Here is a 20,810-nt window from a genome sequence, read left to right as displayed (position 1 = left end):
GACTGGACTCCTGGAGGGGACAATACCATCTCCTTGTTTGGGCGGACTCCGCTTTCCTGTCACCTACCCTCAGGCATGCAGCTGCAAAGGGCAGCACGGTCTGAGGCCTTAATGAGCCTCAGTTGGAACTGGCCAGACCAACCTCAGAACTACAGACACAACCTAGGGGAACCTGTCTGGTTCCTCCCACGTAGGCAAAGGAGCCACCGAGGTTGAGAACCTCGGTGGAGCTTGGAAAGAGCAGGAGCCATTTACAATTGCATGGACTCTTTTCCATCCTCTGTGAAAGCTGGGGCTATGGCCCAAGCAGGCTGAAGTCTGTGTCCTCCCCTAAATTTAAACACTGTAGTAAACTGCCCCAGCCCCCAGCCCCCAGCCCCCAGCCTCGAGGCTAGGAGGGAGCCTGTAGGTAGAATGACTCATCCTCCATGCAGGAGCCTGGTGCCTTGAGGGCTGACCTGGGGTATCCCATCTTGGGTGGGGTCCAGAGATGGTCTCAGAAGCAAGTGGTTTCTGGAATGTCCATGACCACAGGCAGCTGGGATTCAGTAGCCAACTGGGGACCAGCTGCTAGGCTTGTCCCCTACCAGGCAGCCTGTGCAAATCCAGGAGGCTGACAAAGAACTCTGTGTGTAGGCTCTGGGCTGTGGAGAAAATGGAGGGAGGCAGACTATCTCCTGCGCTTCCAACCCGGACCTGCAGGAAGCCCTGGCCTTCTAGTTCACGCAGTGCCTCCCGAAGTGCCTCCCGGCTCCCCAGAGGCCAGGACTGGGGCAAAGGGGAGACCTAGAAGAGATAAGGGATGAGGGAGTGAGGAGAACTCCCAAGAACCACTTTGGAATGGAGCTGTTTACGATTACACAATGCCCAGAGTAGGCAAAATATATGAGTTCTTCCATTCAACTGAGCCCTTAACTTGCTTTCTCTCTTTAAAGAAGGAGGAACACAGGGGTCAAGTGCTCAAACTATAACCGGAAAGAGCTGCCAATAACCCTAGCTACCCCTGTAGCAGGGGGTGTGGCCTTGGGCAGCTCTCTCTACCTCTCTGTGCAAAGGTTTCCTCATCTCTAGTGATTGACCCCAAACCTTACAGTATGAGTCATACTGTCCCCGGGGCCATATTCACTGCCTGAACTTGCAGTGAGGACCCAGGAGGATAAAAGATGGGGGATGTGTTTTTCACATCACAGAGGCCGGGATCTTGGCCTGGCCTGAAACTCCTGTCTGTACCTCACAGATAAGGAAAAGCAGTCCCTGCAAATGGACCCGGAATTAATGAGGGATCTGAGGGCTCCTGGCTCAGTGCTCCTCCATCAAGGGCACCCACAGTATGGCGACTACACTCTGGGTATGGGCATCTAGTCTCCTGCCTAGGTGTACCAGGAAAGAGATGACTGGCACGGTCAGGGTGGCATGGTTGTAGACATCCTACCATCTGTAGATTTGATAATCTATCTGGGCTCGGGAAATCCAAAGGCACAGAGAGCAGGTGTGGCTTTCAGGGCTGACTGGGGAAAGGTGGACTGGGATGGAGTGAATCCCTTCAGAGGTTCAGAGCTTCATTTTGAGGGTATCAGATAGTAGTGGGGTGCTGGGGTATGTACATTATGATACATTATAAGTGGAGATGCCATGAATCGTTCATTTAAAGGATGCATGTCGTGTTATGTAAGTTTACTGTGTATTTCTGCTGTGTGTGTGTGTGTGTGTGTGTGTGTGTGTGTGTGTGTGTGTGTGAGAGAGAGAGAGAGAGAGAGAGAGAGAGAGAGAGAGAGAGGAGAGACAGAGAGACAGAGAGACAGAGAGAGAGGAGAGAAAGAGACAGAGAGAGAGGAGGGGGGAGAGAGAGAGAGAGACAGAGAGAGACAGAGAGAGAGAAGGGAGCACACAAAGAGTCAGAAGAGGTGGTCAGATCTATCTCTGGGTGCTGGAGTAGACAGCTATGACCCACTCAACACAGGGTCTGAATTTGGTCCTTCAGAAGAGCAGCAAGCCCTCTTCAACACTGAGCCATCTCTCCAGGCCTGTATTGTTGCTTTCTGGGGACAAGGCTTCACATAGAGATGAATGTCTTTGACCTTGTAATCCTTACAAGTATTAGCCACTATACCAGGCCGTAGGCACTCCTGAGGCTCTAATCCAGGGTTTCATGCACAGGAAGGAAGCATTCTACCAACTGAGCTACATCCCCAGCCTTCCTGTTGTATTTAAGAAAAGAGAATGGTACCTTAAGTTCAAAGACTAGGGAAAGGAGCGGGGATAGCCATTGCACAGTGGGGCTGAAGATGCTACAGAAACAAGTTCGAGGCTGGGGCGAGTAGATTTCCCCACGGCAGGGGAGGATGCTGAATATTGCAAGGAGAGATAGCTGAGGTCCATCCCCTGGACCAGGCTAATGGGCTCTAAGCAGAGCCCCAGTTCCTGGTGGGTGGGGGCAGGGACCTCACCCTTTTCTGTGTGTTTCATTTCCAGAGCAACATCACAACAACCACCCTGGCACTGACGGAATGAAATCGAACATGGTAAGTAGCAGAAGACAGGCCACCGCCCACACCAGACAAGCCAGGATGGCACTCACCACCACCTCCAGGCACTGGGGAGACCAGTGGGCCTCCTCAGAACCTTTGGTAGCTCAGCAGACACAGGGGGCAAGCACCCCCTAGTTTGTGGACAGAGGGGGAGGGGTTGAGGGAGGACCATGGGCTCCTTTGTCAGACCCAGGAAGGAGAGTGGGGGCAGCTACAGGAAATGGGGGGTGGGAAGCTCCCTCCGGAATCTATCCCCCCCCAACCTCCTCCCCTCCTCGCTTGCACAGATCTTGCACATGCTCAGTGTGCCCATGAATTGGGTTGGCTGGGGGAGGGCACTGGCTGGCACCCCCACTTAAAGGGCCAGTGCCAACCTTGCTGTTCTCAAGAGGGATGACAACCAGCTACTCTCTCTTCCAGACTCTGACTTCCTTACATCGCAGTGCTTCCTCTAGACCCAACCCGGTACCTCCGCCCACTTTACTATCTTCCATACTTGACCCCACTGCATGAAGGATCTGCCTCTGGGTCCTGGAACTGCCACCTGGGGTCAGAGAGTCTCTGAGAGAGGAAAAAAAAGAGATCTGGCCAGGCAGGCCAGCAGGCATAGTGGGAAGCTTCCGAGTGTGACCAGTCTCAGGAAGGGATTCCTTTCTGGGCCTCACCTGGCCCAGCCATCAAGAGGTCAAAGGAAGTGAGCCACTGAGCTTAGCGCTGAGGAAGTGGAAGTAGCCTGTTGTACACTTTAGAGAAGAGGCCAGACCTCAGGATCTGGCTGTCAAAGAGAGAACGGCACAAGAGGGGGACACATGAGAGGGACTCACACCTAGTCCCCATCTCTTCCCAGCACTGAGCTCTCAAGATGACTTGAATGGGGAACCAGCTATAGGTGGCAGCTGACAAGACTTTCTTCACTGACCTTTTTCCCTTCAGTCAGGCCAGAGCCTTCACACATCATAGCCTTCGCTTTGTTTTCTTCTTGCTCCACCCTGTCCATTGTCATCCCCACCCCCCAGCCTTAGGAAAATTAATTCACCTCTGTGCTGTCCTGGCCAAGAGCCCTTCAGCTACTCTCGTGTGCGTGTGTGTGTGTGTGTGTGTGTGTGTGTGTCTGGAAGCTCAGCCACTATGTGTGTGAGTGTGTGTGTGTGTGTGTGTGTGTGTGTGTGTATGTCTGGAAGCTTCCCTTCAGCCACTGTGTGTGTGTGTGTGTGTGTGTGTGTGTGTGTGTGTGTGTGTGTGTGTGTCTGGAAGCTCAGCCACTATGTGTGTGAGTGTGTGTGTGTGTGTGTGTGTGTGTATGTCTGGAAGCTTCCCTTCAGCCACTGTGTGTGTGTGTGTGTGTGTGTATGTGTTTGTATGTAAACTTTCCCTTCAGTCACTCTGTGTGTGTGTGTGTGTGTATGTGTGTGTGTGTGTGTGTCTGGAAGCTTCCCTTCAGCCACTGTGTGTGTGTGTGTGTGTGTGTGTGTGTGTATGTGTTTGTATGTAAACTTTCCCTTCAGTCACTCTGTGTGTGTGTGTGTGTGTGTATGTGTGTGTGTGTGTGTCTGGAAGCTTCCCTTCAGCCACTGTGTGTGTGTGCGTGTGTGCGTGTGTGTGTGTGTGTGTGTGTGTGTGTGTGTGTGTCTGGAAGCTTTCCTTCCTTCCTCACACTCCTGGTCCAAGAGGGGCCAGCCTCCTTACCTGCCTGCCCTTTGCCCAGCAACCTGCCATCACACTACACATGGACCACCCACACCCTGGTACACACACCTCCCACACACACCAGCAGCCCTTTGGAATCTCCTCTTCCCATCCTTGTTACACACACACACACACACACACACACACACACACACACACACACACACACAGACAGCAGAGCCTTGCTTCTGGGTAAACAACCTTATACTGGTCCTCCTCCCTCAGCCCCAGGCTCTGTTTTCAGAAAGCAGCAGCCAAGAAGCTGCAGCCCTTAGGTCCCAGACTTCCAGACACTGCAGGCCCCTGACAGGCTATCTGGAATCCGGACAGTCACTTCCTCTCTGAACCTTAGCTTTTCTGTCTGCAAAGTGGGGACAATTGTTTCTACTGGCATTCTGGACAATACTCTGGGAATGCAGAAGCAGGAGGCAAAACCTTTGGCCAGGGCTCTGGGAACAGATCCCTCAGCCTGGGGACTTTGCTTTCCCTTGAAAGCAATCCCTCCCTCCAGTCTGTTGTTAGTCTGTTGTAGAAGGTGCTGGCCAGGCCTGGGTGTGGCAGGACAGAAATAAAAGTTGTCCTGGCAGTGCACAGGGTCTGTCAACATTTCCATCCCTCAATTCCCAGCGCTTGCCTCATGTGGTTCCAGACCTCTCTGGAAGGGGAAAGCAGGCTAGATCCTCCAGGTCTATGCTCCTCCCTGTTTCTGGTGTCAGAGACAGGGGCTCACTGGTGAGCTAAATTCCTGTTAGTGCTGAAGTTGTGCTTGGTACCAGCAAGATGACACAGGGGTAGAATCTGCTAGAGGGTTAGGGGGGCGTACTGCGTCTCAGGGCTCACTCTGCAGACTCCCTCCACTCCACGGTGGAGTCAGGCTCTTCCAGGGAACTGATCACACACTCAGGCCAATAGGACATGGATGTGAAGGGAGACATCGGGAAACGCTGCTGAGGACCCAGCCTCTGTCCCTTCTACCTTAGGCTGTTCCTGCTAAGGATCTGGTTGGGGCTTTCGCTGCCAGCCCTGAGTGCTAATTTGTAAATGTCCCTCCCAAAGGTAAGGGGATAAGCTGTACTAACCTAAGTGAAGGGCTGTCGAGAGGAGAGGAGAGGCCCTCTGAACTGTAGTGAGAATGTAGGGAACCTGGCGTACAAACTCCGAGCCTGGGCCTTCTCCTTCCATGGGGACTTCCAGCTCCACCAGGAGGCTCTTTCTGTAGCACAAGCTGGTTCAGAACTTGTGATCCTCCTGCCAGAAGGCTGGAGTTACAGGAATCCCCCCATATCCCCACCACCATAGGCCGACTGGACTGTCAGATTGGAGCTGAGCCTGAAGGCTCCTGATTGAGCTCCCTCCACCTCTAACTCCCTCAGTGCAGGATGGTTGCTCTGAGACGCATGAGTGTGGTTTGGGTATCCTGGAGAGAAAATGGGGACCCATCTAGAAGTTGGCTGTCTCTCCAGGCTTGGAGAAGCGGAAACTGAGACCTCTCTGGGACAAAGGGCTTGCTCCACGCTTCCAGAACGTTCGGCAGATGCCCTACCACCACTAACCTTTATCCCCAGGTCACACGTTTTTTATTTTCTTTGGTAGGATTTTGTATTTGTGTGTTTATGTGTGTATGTGCACTACATACGTATGCACGTGTGTGTGTGTGTGTGCATGGGTGTGTCACAGAGGTCAGGAGGACATCAGATCCTCGGGAGCTTCAGTTGCGGACAGTTGTGAACCATCCGCAGATAGACGCCGGAAACCGAACTCTACCCCTCTAAGAGAACGGTGCGGCCTCTGAACCCCGACCCATCACCCCTCCGCCCCAACAGATGGGCTTTGGCTGGGAAGTGCTGTAGTTGCTGGAGCTCTTGCTTTAATAAGCAAGAAGCCCCGGGTTTGGTCTGCAGCACAATGTAAGCCAGGCAAGTGGTGCAAATCGGTCATCCCAGATCTGGGGAAGTGACGGAAGACGATGGGGCTAGCCTCGGCTATGGGAAACTCCTCCAAAGTACAAATAAGCTTTACGAAATGAAGAGGGCTGGAGAGATGGCTCGGGAGTTAGGAGCACCTTCTTCTCTTCCAGAGGACCCACGTTCGGTTTCCAGCACCACATGGCAGCTCGCAACTGTCCGTAACTCCAGCCCCAAGGGGATCCAAAGCTCTCTTCTGGCCTCTGCTCATGTGGCACACGGTAAATTTTTAAAAATAAGTTTGAATCTCAAGAAAAATCAATTCTAGCCACTCTCACTGGATTTCACAAGGCCATTTAATTGCTCTGGTAAAAAGTGAGATGACAATAAAGACCCAACAGTGAAAATGGCAGGGAAACTCTGACCTTGTCTTAGCAGTTCTCAGTGGAGACAGGTATGCTGGGAGTAGCTTTCATCTGTCACCTGCCTCCCTGTGACCCAGCTGGCCCGAGCGGGTCTGAAGTGGGGCCTCATCCTTGGGCCGAGGGGTCCCTTCTGCGGCTGTCTTCTCCCGGTCACAGTAGCTGCCCTCTCGGTTCCACATCTCGTTCTCCTGCCGAAGTCGCTGGTTTTCAGTTCGGAGCCTCTCCACCTCAGCCGCCAGCTCTTCCACCTGCTGGCAGGGTTGCCTGCTGGGGCGTCCCTGAAGCTGCTGAAGCCTCCGAGTTTCCTGCTCAGCCTGGGACAGACGCCTCTCTAGATCCAGGTAGTCTCGCACCAGCTCCTGCTTGCTGCGGCCCTGAAGGCTCTCAGTGTGGTACCGCTCATAGGCCTCTGAGAAGTCCCTCTGCTGAAATTCCCCATGCGCTCGCCCTAGCCCATCACTGTCCCCTGCTTCATTCTCCCCACCGGAGTCCGCGTGGGAGGGCCCATGGAGCACATCGAGGTTAGGCTCCTCCAGGTCACGGTCATTCATAAGGAACTGGGTGGTGTTGTAGGGTGCCAGGGGCTGGCCTTTGGCGAACATCTCCTGGCGGACCCGAGAGGCCCTCTGGCTCTGCCTCTCATCCCGCTGTTGCTTCTCAGCCCAGCTCAGCTCCAAGTATGGCCGCCAGTGCCGCTTGCGTTTTGATGGCCGCCTACGGTGTTTCTTCCGGGCCAGCACCGCCTCCACTGAACAGCCCCCTGGGCTCTGGGTTCGAGAACCCCTAATGTTACAACTTGAGCCATCGCCGGCTGGGGCAGTCCCTTCATCCTCTGATTGAATCTCCCTTCCTGGTTGCAGAAGCAGGGAACCACCGAAGTCATGAGGCTCATGGGCTATCTGGGGGCTCCGAAGACCACCAGAAGTCTAGAGAGAGGAAGGAGGGTGGGTCAGATAGCCTTTCTCTGGGAGAGGAGTCCTTCCCAGCCCGGCCAGCCGCCTCACACTTGCCTCAAGTGGTCACTATTTAGCCCCTCCCCCTTCACTTTTTTTTTTCTTTTGACATAGCATCACCACAGACCAGGTTGGCTTTGAACTCACTTGAGGAACTAAAGATGACCTTGAACCTCTGATCTGCCTGCCTCTACCTCCTGAAGGCTGAGCTACAATATGTGCCACCATGCTGGGTTTCTGCAGCGCTAGGGATGCAAGCCAGGGTTTCATGCATCTTGGGAAGCCATTAACTGAGATGCTGGTCATTTCAAAGTCCAGAATGATACCAGACCTAGAGTAGCATTCCACAAGCACTAGTCGAATGAAAAGACAGGGAGGCTACATGTGGTAGTGGAGAACTGTAAATCCCAGCACTAAGGTGAAAAGGCAGGAGAGTCAGGACTTCAAACCAGGATCAAGGACAGCCTGGGCTATCTCAACACCTCCACAGGTACCCACATTCAGAAGGGATTCACACTCAGTTTACTGCTCTGCTATCCTTGAAATTGGGGTCTTCCCAGTGTAGCTCAGGCTGGTCTCAAACTCACCATCCTCCTGCCTCAGCCTCAATAACAGGTACGTGAAACTATGACTAGCTCTGAACTTCATACCTTTATCCAGGCCAGAGTCTCACGCATGCTCAGCGGGCGTGATGTCATTCTGCTATATTCCTACTCCTTTAGCTTTTGTTTGGAAATAGAATCTCACTAAGTTTTCCAGGCTGAATTTGAACTCACCCTCTATCCAAGCAAGTCTCAAACTTATAATCTACCTGCCTCGGCCTCCAGAGTAGCTAGGATCATAGGTCAGGGGTTGAACTTAATAACTTTTGAACAGGGATTTCCTGCCCCCTCCCTGAAAATTAGGTAACTAATCCTGCTTTCAGCTCTCTGCATGGTGTACCCTTTCCTGTTCCCCATGCTTCAGGCCTAATGTTGCCTCTTCAGTGATGCTCTTCCTGAAGATCCTATGACAGTGGCTCTCCCATTCCCCCAGCTACTCTACCTTGTCGCACAGGCAACCTCACAGATAGCACCTGGTGTGTTACGACTTACCATGTATCTTCATCCCCTGAGAATGCAACATTTTACCCCTTGCTCAGTGAACACAAGGTTGTTTATTTATGTACTGTGCAAGGCCCTAACCAAGGGGAGGTTGCAGTGAGATTTCAAGGCTTTAAAGAGGGAGAGAAAGAATCCATCAATCCCAGGGCTTGGTGACAAGAGGCAAGCGGATGAGTCTGAGGCCAGCCTGTTCCAGGCAAGCCAGGGCTATACAAAGATGAGACCTTGGGGGAGGAAGAAGAGAGGGAGAGAGATAGAGGGAGGGAGGGAGTGCATGCAAGGGGCATCTGCTTATCTGTGTGGTGAGGGTGGGAGTCCTGGGTGTGAGGATAGGGAACGAATTGCTCTATGTTTGTGGTTTGGGAGATTTCTAATAATATCCACTATCACCGGCTGTTTTACACATCACGGCATCTGAGCAGGGTTACTTTTAAAATTTGTATTATTTACTTACTATGTAAGTGAGTATACAGACACACCCTAATGAGCGCGCGCGTGTGTGTGTGTGTGTGTGTGTGTGTGTGTGTGTGTGTTGTGTGCCATGGTCCTTCACCTGCAGGAATATTACCAATCATAAGGGACTGGCCTTGTCTAACTGGTGGCTTCGACCAACTAAAATGTCTGTGGCCCACCTAGAGACACACAGTACCAGGAATTAAGGACAGCTTAGTGTATGGTATTGTCGTTTCCCTGTTCCCAGCCTTAGTCCCCTAGTGATGCCTGACTAAAACCAAGACAGCTTTGCCCCTCCACCACCGTCAATGTAAAGATAAGCTCTGTAGCCCGCCCCCTCTCAACCTGCTAGCCTTGGCACGTCACTAAGAAACCCTGGAATAGGTTAGGCAGGATGGGTTAAAAGCCTCTCTGAGCTAAACACCGTGACACACGCACATAATGCCAGCACTCAGGAAGTGGATCTCTTAAGTTACAGGCCAGCCTGATCTCCAAAGTGAGTTTCAGGGCAGTCAGGGCTGTTACGCAGAGAAACGCTGTCAAAAAAAAATAAAGCCAAAGGGGTTGGGAATTTAGCTCAGTGGTAGAGCGCTTGCCTAGCAAGCGCAAGGCCCTGGGTTCGGTCCCCAGCTCCGAAAAAAGGAAAAGAAAAAAAAAAAAAATAAAGCCAAAAACCAGCAAACAAAAACAAAGAACTGGGGGTCTAGCTCCATGATAAAGCATTTTTCTAGCATTTGCAAGGCCCTGGGTTCAATCCCCAGCACTGCAAAATCAACAACAACAGAAACCAACTCTCTGCTTTCTGGCTCTCTGCTATTTTGGCGCTGTGGTGATGGGTAAAGAAGGCCAACTCGAGACAGTGTGGGCCCGACTCTGTGGGTTCCCAATGTCGGCCCATAGTAAGGTGCCATTTACTGAGGACTTAGGAGCTTTCTCTCTCTCTCTTCTGAGGTTTTCCTGCCCTGCCTGCCAACCTGTACACCAAAACCTCTTGTCCTGTTTCATTCTTGGTTCTCAGCCTGAAAAAAAAATGCTTTTGAAGCTCAAATCTCTAACCAGGTTATTTGTCCTTGAGGTCACCTGTCAAGGTTCTGTTATCTTAAGACCCTAAATGGAAAGTGGGATTTTGTTGCTTACAGGCTGGGTGATTCTGGAAAAGGTATTGCAGCTCTCCAAACCTTAGCTTCTGTCTATTGGAAATAACATCTACCTTGAAGAGCTTTTAGGAATTCATGAGATATCATTGAATCACATTCTGGCCTATTTCCCAGAGCACGGTACAGTCTCATTTAAAACACTGGCTTTCTAGCTGGGTGAGGTGGTGCAGGCTATAATTTTAGCACTTATAAAGCTGAAGAAGTATGTTGTTGCAAGTTCGAGACCAGCTGGGGATACACAGAAAAACCCCTGTCTCAAACAAACAAAAATAAAATAAAACAGTGGTTTTCTAAATCTACCAACAAACAAACAAGACAGAACAAAAAACCCCTAGGATTTCAGCTATTTGACCCCGTGTTTAGGGCTTTCAGGTGGCTGGGAGGGGTGAGTACTTACCTTCGTCTTCTCCAGAGCAGCTGGTGACGCTGAATTACAGTTGGTATGGTTCAGAGTGGCCATCTTCTCCTACTCTTTCAGTAGATGATGCCTTTAACTACTGTCACCTGCTTTGAACAACAACAGAAACCTAAGTCCTCAGGCAGAATCTGGTTGGTCAGCAATTGTTTGTCCCAGCATCAGCAGCCATTTTGTGGCCCCAGACCTGCATGGGCTTCACTTTCAAATGAAGACTCTGAAGGTTGCTTCCGTACCCTCGTTTTCACACTTCTAGCCAGCAAGGGACCAAATGGGAGAGCGAGACCCTCTTTCCAATCCTGTTCCCTCAGGCCCCCGGGCATCTGCTCTCCTAATAAGTAAAGATCAGGCTGGCAGTTAGGAAGGTAGGCCTAAACTCTGTCACGCAGAAAGGAAACTGCTTGGGGGAAGCTGTGGATGGGGTGGGTCTGTAGCTCCTGGAAGTCCCTATCTTGACCACCTTCAACCTCCCTAGGCTGGGACCCGGTCAGAGCCTATGGCTAAAGTCTTTTTGTCTACAGGGGCAGGACGGCAACTCTCCTGCCTCAAGGGATGGGGAAATAGAGGAAAGAGGTCTTCATACTACATGCAACTGACAGGAAAAAAAAAATCAAATGGGAGTAAAAATGGATTTCTTGGAAGAAGGAAAATAGTCATGGAAGGGAGGTTTAGCAAAGGTGGGACTGACCTATTTGCTGTCAAGGGCTTAGTGTACACCACTACCTCTGTGTGTCTTTCTGTGCGACCGCCTGTCCATGAAATTCTCAACGCCTCAGCCCTACCTCTTGCTGCAGTAGCAGCAGCTCTGGCCAAGCCGCTCAAGCACTAAGATGGGGGGAGGTGGAGAGGCGAAGAGTACAGCCTGGCAGCGCAGTGACTGCTGGGGGTTGTAGTTCTTCGACACTAGGAAAGCAGCCCAGGATACTTTCAAGCTCCCATTACGTCAACAACCATGCCTAAGAACGCCAAAACCTATCTGCTTTTGCGTGGACGTCCCGCGCTCACCGATCTCTCTTTTGATTGGGTCGCTTGTCTGCCAGTCTTCCTACTTTTGTCAACAACTAGCTGTGCGGAAGCACAACTGGACCCGCCCTGTCAAGATTCAATTAAAGAGTTCATTGATGGCGTTAGTCTTTACCAGAGAGAAATCTAGATCCGGCTCACAGGGGCGGGGCTTATGCGCGGAGGGATTCCCTAGCCTAGAGGAAGGCGACGAGCAGCTCGGTGGCCGCCGCCGCCGCCATTTTGGGCTGGGAGGAGGCAGCGGAGGGACTCGCTGCGCAGTGAGAGCACCCCATGGGGGGTGGTCCGGGCGCGGGGAGAGGCCGGGCCGAGTGGGCTGCCTGAAGTGGCGGCGCCGGGAGACGGCGGGGAGTTGGGTCGGGGGCCGGGAAGGGTGAAGGTTGGCGTCTCCCCGGCCGAGCCCAGTCCTCAAACCGTCCCGGCAACCTAGCCGCCTCGCCTTTGAGAGCGGGTTTTTGGGGGTAATTACCGCGTATTTCCCGTGATCTCAGCAGAGGAAAGGCCAGTAAGACGGCTTCCCCTTTGCTGTACCTCCACCGGGACGAGATCCTGAGGCCGAGCTCTGCCAAGGCCTCTCCTCACCCCCATTCATCCTGGGTATGGCTGCAAGGCCCGGCGTAGCTGGACCCCCATCTGAAGGACGAGGTGGGCGCGACGCCAGTTGGAGACACTGGCTCGCGGGGACGGGCCGAGGTTGCAACTCTGGCCGCATGCCCTCAGTAGTGCTAGTCAGCTGGCGGCCCGTCCGGATTGCACCCACCTCCCCACCCCCATACACCGTGGCCATCCCACCTCTCAGGGCTGTGAAAAGTAACAACCCTCTAACTTCTATAGCAACCACCGACTCCCCCTGGGATCGACCAGATCCGGGCACGTGAAAAGCTCGAGCTTAGTGCTTGGAAATTTCTGGGCTCTCTTGCCCTCAAGATTTTTCCCGTCGGGCCCCGACTCCCCCAATGGCCTGACCTCGAACGTCACCATCCACTTTTGGAAACATCTGAAGTGTGCTGCCCCACTTCAAATTTTTACGCCAAAGGGATGGGGGTTATGCCCTTTGCAGGATTGGGACAGAAAATAATTTCAGTCACCACAGTCCAGTAATAGAAATGGAGTGGCCCATTTCGGATGCTTCAAAAACATCTGTTTGCATTTTGAAATCTGAGCCGTAACTTAGGGGCGAAATGGCTGTGCTACAAGGGCAAAGGGAGTTAATTCCAATGTGATTTTTTTTTTTGTAAGTCTACACAATATCCCGTTTAAAATCTTGTTCCACAAACTAATGAAAGTATTTTCTGTGCCACTGTTCCATTGTAATTGGAGCCATCTCTTATGTAGATGTAGAGGGTACTTAAGTTTTGGTCTACTTTGTGTGTTACACAGGATATTGGGGAGACCTTTGAAAGAATAAACTTATAACCTAACATTATAGCGCTGCCAGCATTTAAAAAGGCTGGAGTTTGACGTGATGTTCTCTTACTGAACTCCAGGTTAAATATCTTGTTTCCTAAAGATGTCCTGGCTACACCTTCAAATGATAGCTTTGTAGTTCAGCTGTCAGTTAGAAGCGTGTCCAGGTAAGGCTCTGAAGTAGGTGGTTAACTAGCCATTGGTATCTGGGATACCTCGTAATGGAATTTTACTGCTAGTTATAGATGATCTAACTCCTGGCCTTTGCTTTAACAACTGTAGGACCCATGAAAGTTTCTTCAGGGTTGAAGGACTGCCCCTGTATTAATAAAAAAAAGTTTGTGGCAAAAAGTTTGTGGCTGGATGTGATGGATCTCTTACAAATTTGAGGCCAGCCAGCCAGGGCCACTAGCAGAGACTTATCTCAAAACAGTCTTAAATGGGGTAAAGGCTTCATAGTTGTAACTAATTTTTCCCTCCATACCTCAGATGCTCTGAAAGAAAAAAAAATTAAGTCTACTGTGCAAACAAAACAACAAACAATACCTGATCATTATTGACTGGTTTGGTTTTTTGAGATGTCTTAACTCCACCCCAGGCTGGACTGAAACTTGAAGTAATCCTCCTGCCTCAACCATGTGTTAGTGTTACAGGTATGAGCTACTACATCAGCTTGTTTTTCCCCTTGTTCCTTTGAGACAAGGGTTTCAGATAGCCCAGACTAACCCTGAACTCGTTTAGTTTAAGCTGGCCTTGAACTTCCTTCCTCCACCTCCCAAATCCTTGGATTATAGGAAGACACCATGAAACCCAATACTATTTATTTACTTCCTTTGTGTTTCCACATGCTCAGTTGTGGAGGTCAGAATTTATAAGGCTGTTCTCCCACTGCCTAGGTTTCCAGGGATGCAACTCCTGTTGTCAGACTTAGTAGCAAGTGCCTTTACACAGCCTTATGGCTGTTGTCCTCTTCTTCTTCCTTCTCTTCCTCTTCCTCTTCTACCATCACTACCTTCTCCTCCTCCTCTTCCTCTTCCTCCTCTTCTTGTGATGATGATGATGTCGTTGTTTGCTCTCACTATTTGGCCCATGACCTGAAACTATCTGCTTGAGCTCCTCCAGTGTTCTCAGGTGTATACCATTGTGTTCAGTCACAACTAAGATTAATTAAGACGGTCTACTGTAGCACTTGCTAGCTTTGAACTCTCTATGTAGCCAAGAATAACTTTTGAACTCATAATCATCCTATCCATACTTTGTGAATGCTGAGATTACAGGAATGTAACTATCATACACAATTTATGTGATATTAGGGATTGAATCCACGGCTTTGTGCATTGTGGACAATTATCCTGTCCACTGAGCTACATCCCTAGCCCCTATTAAAGCTCTTAATCAGAACTGTGAACTACTCTTTTTTTTTTCTTCTTCTTTTTTTTTTTTTTTTTTTTATTTTGAGTCATGGCCTTGCTCTATAGTCCAAGATGGCCTAGAACCCACTTTGTAGAGTTCATTGGCCTTAAATTTCTTGGAAGGCCACCTACCTTAGCCTAGGGTTCTTGGTGACATCCAACACTCTAACTGAAGCCACAGTCCAGTGCTCATCCTTGTAGTTCCTTTTTTTTTCATGTTGACTGCCCTGATCAAGAGACGATGAGCTAGGTATGGGGGCTGATGTTAATGCCAGCACTTGGGAGGCAGAGGCAGGATTACCCACAAGTTGGAGGCTAACCTTGGCTACAGGTTGAAGATCCTGTCTGAGAAAGATGGGGATGTGGCTGGGCAGGAGAGCACTTTGCATAGCATTCACAGGAGTGGAGAGTGGGGTGGAGGATGAGTGAGTTAGGAAAGCCTGACACTGAACTTGGTGGGAGTCAAAGGCCCAGCAGCTGAAAGGGGGTCTAGGGGTTATCTTTGTGGTTTTCTGTCAAGAGTTTATTAGAGGAGGATCCTCAGGTCTCCTGACTTGTCCTCCATTGTAAAGCAATTTGGCTAAACCTTTGGATGCTACTAAGTAGCATTACTATGGGGGGCAGAAGTTTGTTACTCATTTATACATGAAGGCTCAACAGTACTTAAGGATGACACATGAGCTTTTCCATTCCTGATTTTTAAATAGTTGGGAGGACCTGGGTGTAATCCTACTCTGGGTGCTGAGGCAAGGTGGATTGACTAGATAACAATCTGAGTTACAGTAAGACCCGGTCTCAAAACACAAACAATGGGAGGGAGAGATGGCTCAGCCAGTGAGTATTTAAGCAGGAAGACCTAAGTTCTGTCTCTAGAACCCAAGTTCAAAAAAAGGGGGGGCGGGGGGGGACTAGAGTGATGTTCAGCAGTTTAGAGCACTTGCTGTCCTTGCAGTGGATCCGTGTTCAATTCCCAGCACCCACAAAGTAGAATGTGCCTAATGCCAGTTCCAGAGCTCTTGTCTGAGTTCAGGCATGCATGAGGTGCACATGTATTCATGCAGGCAGACACTCAGACCTACACAAAAGGTGGTGGGCATTTCTTCTCAGGAGGCAGAGGCAGGCAGATCTCTGAGTTTGAGGTTAACCTGGTCTGTAAAGCAAGTTCTAGGACAGCCAGGGCTACACAAAAATCCTTGTCAGGACAGGGGGTGTTAGGGAGACAGACAGGCAGATTCCTGGGGTTTGCTGAGTGTACTTGGCTAGTCCACAAGTAAGAGTGTTTGTCTCCAGTAAATAGTCTGACTGGGAAATGGTGCAGATAGATGGCACCAAGGATTACCCTCCAGCCTCCCTCCATCTACGTGTGTATGTGTATTCACATGCACGTGGACCTGCATGCTCATATACAACATGAGTAAAAAGAATAGATTTAGCAAGGTGAGATGGTAGCTCATGAAAGCCCTAAATGCCTCAGTCCCTAATTCTGTTTGTTTGTTTTCTTTTTTTTTTTCCGGAGCTGGGGACTGAACCCAGGGCCTTGCGCTTGCTAGGCAAGCGCTCTACCACTGAGCTAAATCCCCAACCCCTGCTTCTGAAACATTTATGCTTCTGTGTGTAAGTTCCCTTCTCCCATGATTTATCCCCCAGGACCCCACTTTTTTCCTGGAGACCAGACTCATTGCACAGCCCTGGCGATCCTGGAATTCACTGTATAGCGCAGACTGGCCATGAACTCAATAAGGAGCCAAAGCAAGGGTTAGATGTGCACCATCACGTGTGTGGGTTTGGTTTGGTGTGGTTTTTTTACTCTCTTCTGATTGTTTGAATGTTAATTAGGCTAAGTGACCATTAAGAACTAAAAGGATGTTCCTTCCAGTTCCAAATTTGATTTCTGCTGTTGCCTGAAAGTTGCATCGGCATTATCTGGGTATGCAGAATTCCATGTTTAAAGCAGCCTCCAGTGCTGGAGAGATGGCTCAGTGGTAAAGAGTGCAAAGTGCTCCTGTAGGGAGCCTGCGTTCAGTTCCCAGCACCCACATCAGGGGTTCTCACAACTGCTTGTCTCTCCACCTCCAGGGAGTCCAGCCCCTGCTCGTGCTCCTGCACCCCACACACAGACACATGATTAAAATAATAAAGCCTTAAGGTAGGCGTCCAACTCCATTCATTTCCTCCCTAGCCTTCTAGAGACTGGAGCCAGTTGTCTTTGTCAGCTCCCTAGAGAGATGGTGAGATGGCTCCTCACACATTCCTCTACGTGATGTGTCCCAGAATCCGTAAGGTTAGCTTCAGCGTAGAAAACTGTTTGGTTTGGTTTGGTTTGGGGCTTTGGTTTTTGTTCAGGACAGGGTCTCACTATATGTGTAGGCTGCCCTGGGACTCACCATGTAGGCCAGGCTGGCCTCAAACTCACAGCTCTCCACCTGACTGCCTGGACTAAAGGCGCTCTCACCATACATGATACGTGGGTGCCTGTTGTGGGTTTTTTTTTTAAAGATTTATTCATTTATTATATATAAGTACACTGTAGCTGTCTTCAGATACACCAGAAGAGGGAATCGGATCTCTTTACAGATGGTTGTGAGCCACCATGTGGTTGCTGGGAATTGAACTCATGACCTCTGGAAGAGCAGTCGGGTGCTCTTAACCACTGAGCCATCTCTCCAGCCCTGTTGTGGGTTTTAAGAAAAGGTCTCACTGCAGTTCTGACTGGCATAGCTCACAGATATCTACCTGCTTCTCTCAGGGGGTGGGATTCAGGAATGTAGTTTTCCTTCACTGAAGACCAGTAATAGTTTGTATGTGCTTATGGTTAAGAGCACTTTCTGCTCTTAGAGGAGACCCGTGTTCAGTAACTTAACACCCACATGGTGCCTCATAACTGTGTGTTACTCCAGTTCCAGGTGATCCAACACAATTTTGACCTCCTCCGGTACCAGGCATGTGCATGGTGCACACACATGTAGGTAAAATACTCATATAAATTAAACTTTTTTTTTACAAATCTTTTTTTTTTTTTTCCAGAGCTGGGGACCGAACCCAGGGCCTTGTGCTTGCTAGGCAAGCGCTCTACCACTGAGCTAAATCCCCAACCCTAAACTTTTTTTTAAAAATTTTATTTATTCATTTTATATATGATGAGTACACTGTCACTGTCTTCAGACACACCAGAAGAGGGCATCAGATCTCGTTACAGATGGTTGTGAACCACCCTGTGGTTGCTGGGATTTGAACTCATGACCTCTGGAAGAGCATTCAGTGCTCTTAACCACTGAGCCATCTCTCCAGCCCAATTAAACTTAAAAAAATACAGAAATGGACTTGGTGGAACATGCCTTTAATCTCAGCACTCTCAAAGGCCAGCATATCTTTGAGAATTCAAGGCCAGCCTGGTCTACATATTGAGTTCCAAGCCCAGAGCTACATAGTGAGAGACCTCATCTCAAAACAAAAAAGGGATAGGGGCTAGATGTGTCAAACAGCTGTAGCTCTAACCATGAGGAAATTTAAGGCCAGAGGATCAGGAATTCAAGGCCAGCTGTAGCTGGAAAAGGGGGAAGGGGGTGGGGGGAGCAGCTTGGGTTACATGATATCCTGCACTGCAAAGCTACATAGAAAATAATGTCCCCTTCTGGATTTTTTTACTTGTGTATGTGTGATGTGTGCAGGTTGCATATGCATCCAGAGGCCATAGATGTCAGGTGTCTTTCTCTTTTGCTTTCCACTTTGTCTTTTGAGACAGGGTCTCACTGAAGCCAGAGCTGATGGTTTTTTTTTTTTTTGTTTTTTTTTTTTTTTTGTTTTTAAAGATTTATTTATTTTATTTTGTATATGAGTACACTGTTGCTGTCTTCAGACACACCAGAAGAGGGCATTGGATCCCATTACAGATGGTTGTGAGCCACCATGTGGTTGCTGGGATTTGAACTCAGGACCTCTGAAAGAGCAGTCGGTGTTCTTAACCACTGAGCCATCTCTCCAGCCCAGAGCTGATGTTTGATTGGCCAGCAGGCTCTGAGGAAAAAACTCTGGTTCTCATGTTTAATGATCAACCCCTTACATACTAAATGATCTCCCCAACCCTGAATTTTTACAATTCTTAGGGGTTGGGTGTTGAAGGTGGGTGTGGTACCTCATATTTGTAATCCCAACAGTTAGAAGGCCGAAGCAGGGAAATTGCTAAGAGTTCAGTGCCAGCCTGAGCCACACAGCAAATTCTAGTCAGCTTACGTCACAGTGAGACTCTCTCTCCTTACTTCTGTTTCTGGGTGGTGGTGTTTGAAACATGGTCTCTCTGTAACCCTGGCTGATCTGGAACTTCCTCTGTAAACCAGGCTGGCTCCGAACTCAAAAAAAGTCTCCTCCCTCTGCCTCCTGGGTGCTGAGGTTGATGGTAGGTACCACCTTGTTCAGCACAGTGAGGACTCTTTAAAAAAAAAAAAAAGGGAAGAAAAGAAAAGAAATAAAAAACATTGGCACTGCTTTTGGGAACTGGAAAAATCATACTAGGTTTTGCAAGACTTATTACTAGCTTCCTATAGCAGCTCAGCCTTTGAAGTTTGTTGGTGTGTAAAGGTTTGTTAGAGAACTAGAGTTACTGTCCATGTCATTACATAGTATTTCATAATCAAATTTCCTCCTTATAAGTAAAACTCAAGAAAAAGTTTTAAGTAGTTTTGTTTTTCTGAGGTAGAATCTAGTGTAGACCAGACTGGCCTCAAACTCAGCAGGTAATTGGGGATGGCCTTGAACTCCTGATCTTCTTGCCTCCACTTAAAATTGCAAGCACTGAATGAAAGGTATACCACCATGCCACATTTGGAGGTTGCTGGGAGATGCTAGGGACTGAGACGAAGGACTTCTGCATATTCCACATACTGAACGAAATCTGGAACTATTGGGAAGATTTGCAAGAGTTAAATTACTGATCTAAATCTCAGTCTAATAACCCAAATGGTGCTGGCTGTAGTAGTGTACACCTTCATTGCCTTCACTCGAGAGGCAGAGGCAGAAGGATCTCTGAGTTTGAGGCCAGCCTGGTCTATCTAGAAAGTTTCAGGACAGCCAGGAATACATAATAAAATCCTGTCAACAAAACAAAATAAAAAATCAAGAACCCAAATGGTAACCATTAAATATTCTAAGACATTTTGGTCAGTGACTCAATTTTTGTTTCCTAGATCATTTCTATTCATCTACCTGCAAAGTATAGCTGTCTTTACCCTATGGTCAGCAGCTCCAATATTATTTCGGAATCTAAAATTAATATTTTCTTTAATTACTGAGCTGGACATGGTGGTCATACCTATATACCCAGCACTTGGGAGGAAGCAGGAGGATCAGGAATTGAAGGCCAGCTTTAACTACATAGTGAGTTCTGAGCTTTGAGACCTTTGTCTTAAATTTAAAAATTGCTTTTCTAGGGGCTGAAGAGATGGCTCAGGGATTAAGAGCACTGGCTGCTCTTCCAGAGTTCCTGAGTTCATATCCCAGCAACCACATCGTGATGGCTCACAACCATCTGTAATGCAATCTGATGCCCTCTTCTGGTGTGCATGAAGTCAGGGTACTCATATACATAAAATAAATAAACTTTTTTTAAAAATTGCTTTTCTGAGCCCAGCGTAATGCACTCCATGCTGCTGGGAAGAGAAGGCAGGAGATTTCTGGAGCCTAGAAATTGGGACTAGCTTGGGCAACATAATGGAGGCCTGGTCACAGTAAAGTAAATGAATACATAGCTGGGAGCGGTGCTACATACCTGTAACTCTAGCACTTTGGAGACACACACAGGTGAATTACTGTAAATTCAAACAGTTCTGTCTACACAGTGAGTTATCCAGTCCAGGAGGGCTACATATCAAGACCCTGTTTCCAAACAAACACTCAAATCAATAGGGTTAAATTTGAAAACATTTCTGAGTGTGGTGGCACACACCTTTTTCAGATATCCTCATCCAGTGTCAGAAATGTCAGGGTAGTTGCAAATTTGAGCTATATAGTCTCAAAAATAAAGATACAGAGTAAGGTCCAGGGAGGTAGCTTAGTGTCTAATGGTAGCTACCACCAAGCCTGATGACCTAGGTTGGATCCTCAGTAAAAGGAGAGGGCATTCAGCTTCCACAAGTTGTCCTCTGTCCTCTTGAATGGGTTGGAGTGCATATACACATGTACAAACTCAGGGCCTGGAGAGAGGGCTGAGTAGTTACTAGAACTTGTAAATCTTTTTTAGGACCTAGGTTTGGTTCCCAACACCCAAAGGTTAGCACAGAACCACCTGTGTGTAATCAAGGGAATACATGCTCTCTTCTGGACTCTGTACCAGGCATACATTCAGTACATGC

The 20,810-nt window shown here is 49.0% G+C and overlaps 1 protein-coding gene across 13 annotated transcripts; it reads right to left on the bottom strand.

Moving 5' to 3' along the window:
• Window positions 1-6,456: 6,456 nt before the first annotated feature.
• Window positions 6,457-19,211, bottom strand: Hexim2 (HEXIM P-TEFb complex subunit 2). 13 transcript variants are annotated; one of them, NM_001107054.2, is made up of 5 exons: window positions 12,117-12,219; window positions 11,630-11,716; window positions 10,812-10,955; window positions 10,607-10,713; window positions 6,457-7,469 (listed from the first exon to the last, which is right to left on the bottom strand). In NM_001107054.2, exons 4-5 carry the CDS (start codon window positions 10,667-10,669, stop codon window positions 6,591-6,593), a joined length of 942 nt encoding a protein of 313 aa, NP_001100524.1. In that variant the 5' UTR covers window positions 10,670-10,713; window positions 10,812-10,955; window positions 11,630-11,716; window positions 12,117-12,219; the 3' UTR covers window positions 6,457-6,590. The 13 variants fall into 13 exon arrangements, with proteins under 13 accessions (NP_001100524.1, XP_006247577.1, XP_006247576.1 ...); XM_006247515.5 differs by lacking the exon at window positions 10,812-10,955 and having other exon boundaries at window positions 10,607-10,716; window positions 12,117-19,211; XM_006247514.5 differs by lacking the exon at window positions 10,812-10,955 and having other exon boundaries at window positions 12,117-19,211.
• Window positions 19,212-20,810: the final 1,599 nt, after the last annotated feature.

Source organism: Rattus norvegicus, chromosome 10 (assembly GCF_036323735.1).
Source record: "Rattus norvegicus strain BN/NHsdMcwi chromosome 10, GRCr8, whole genome shotgun sequence".
Lineage (NCBI taxonomy): Eukaryota > Metazoa > Chordata > Mammalia > Rodentia > Muridae > Rattus > Rattus norvegicus.
The sequence above is the reverse complement of the archived record's forward strand: the minus strand, read 5'-3'. Positions and strand labels throughout refer to the sequence as shown.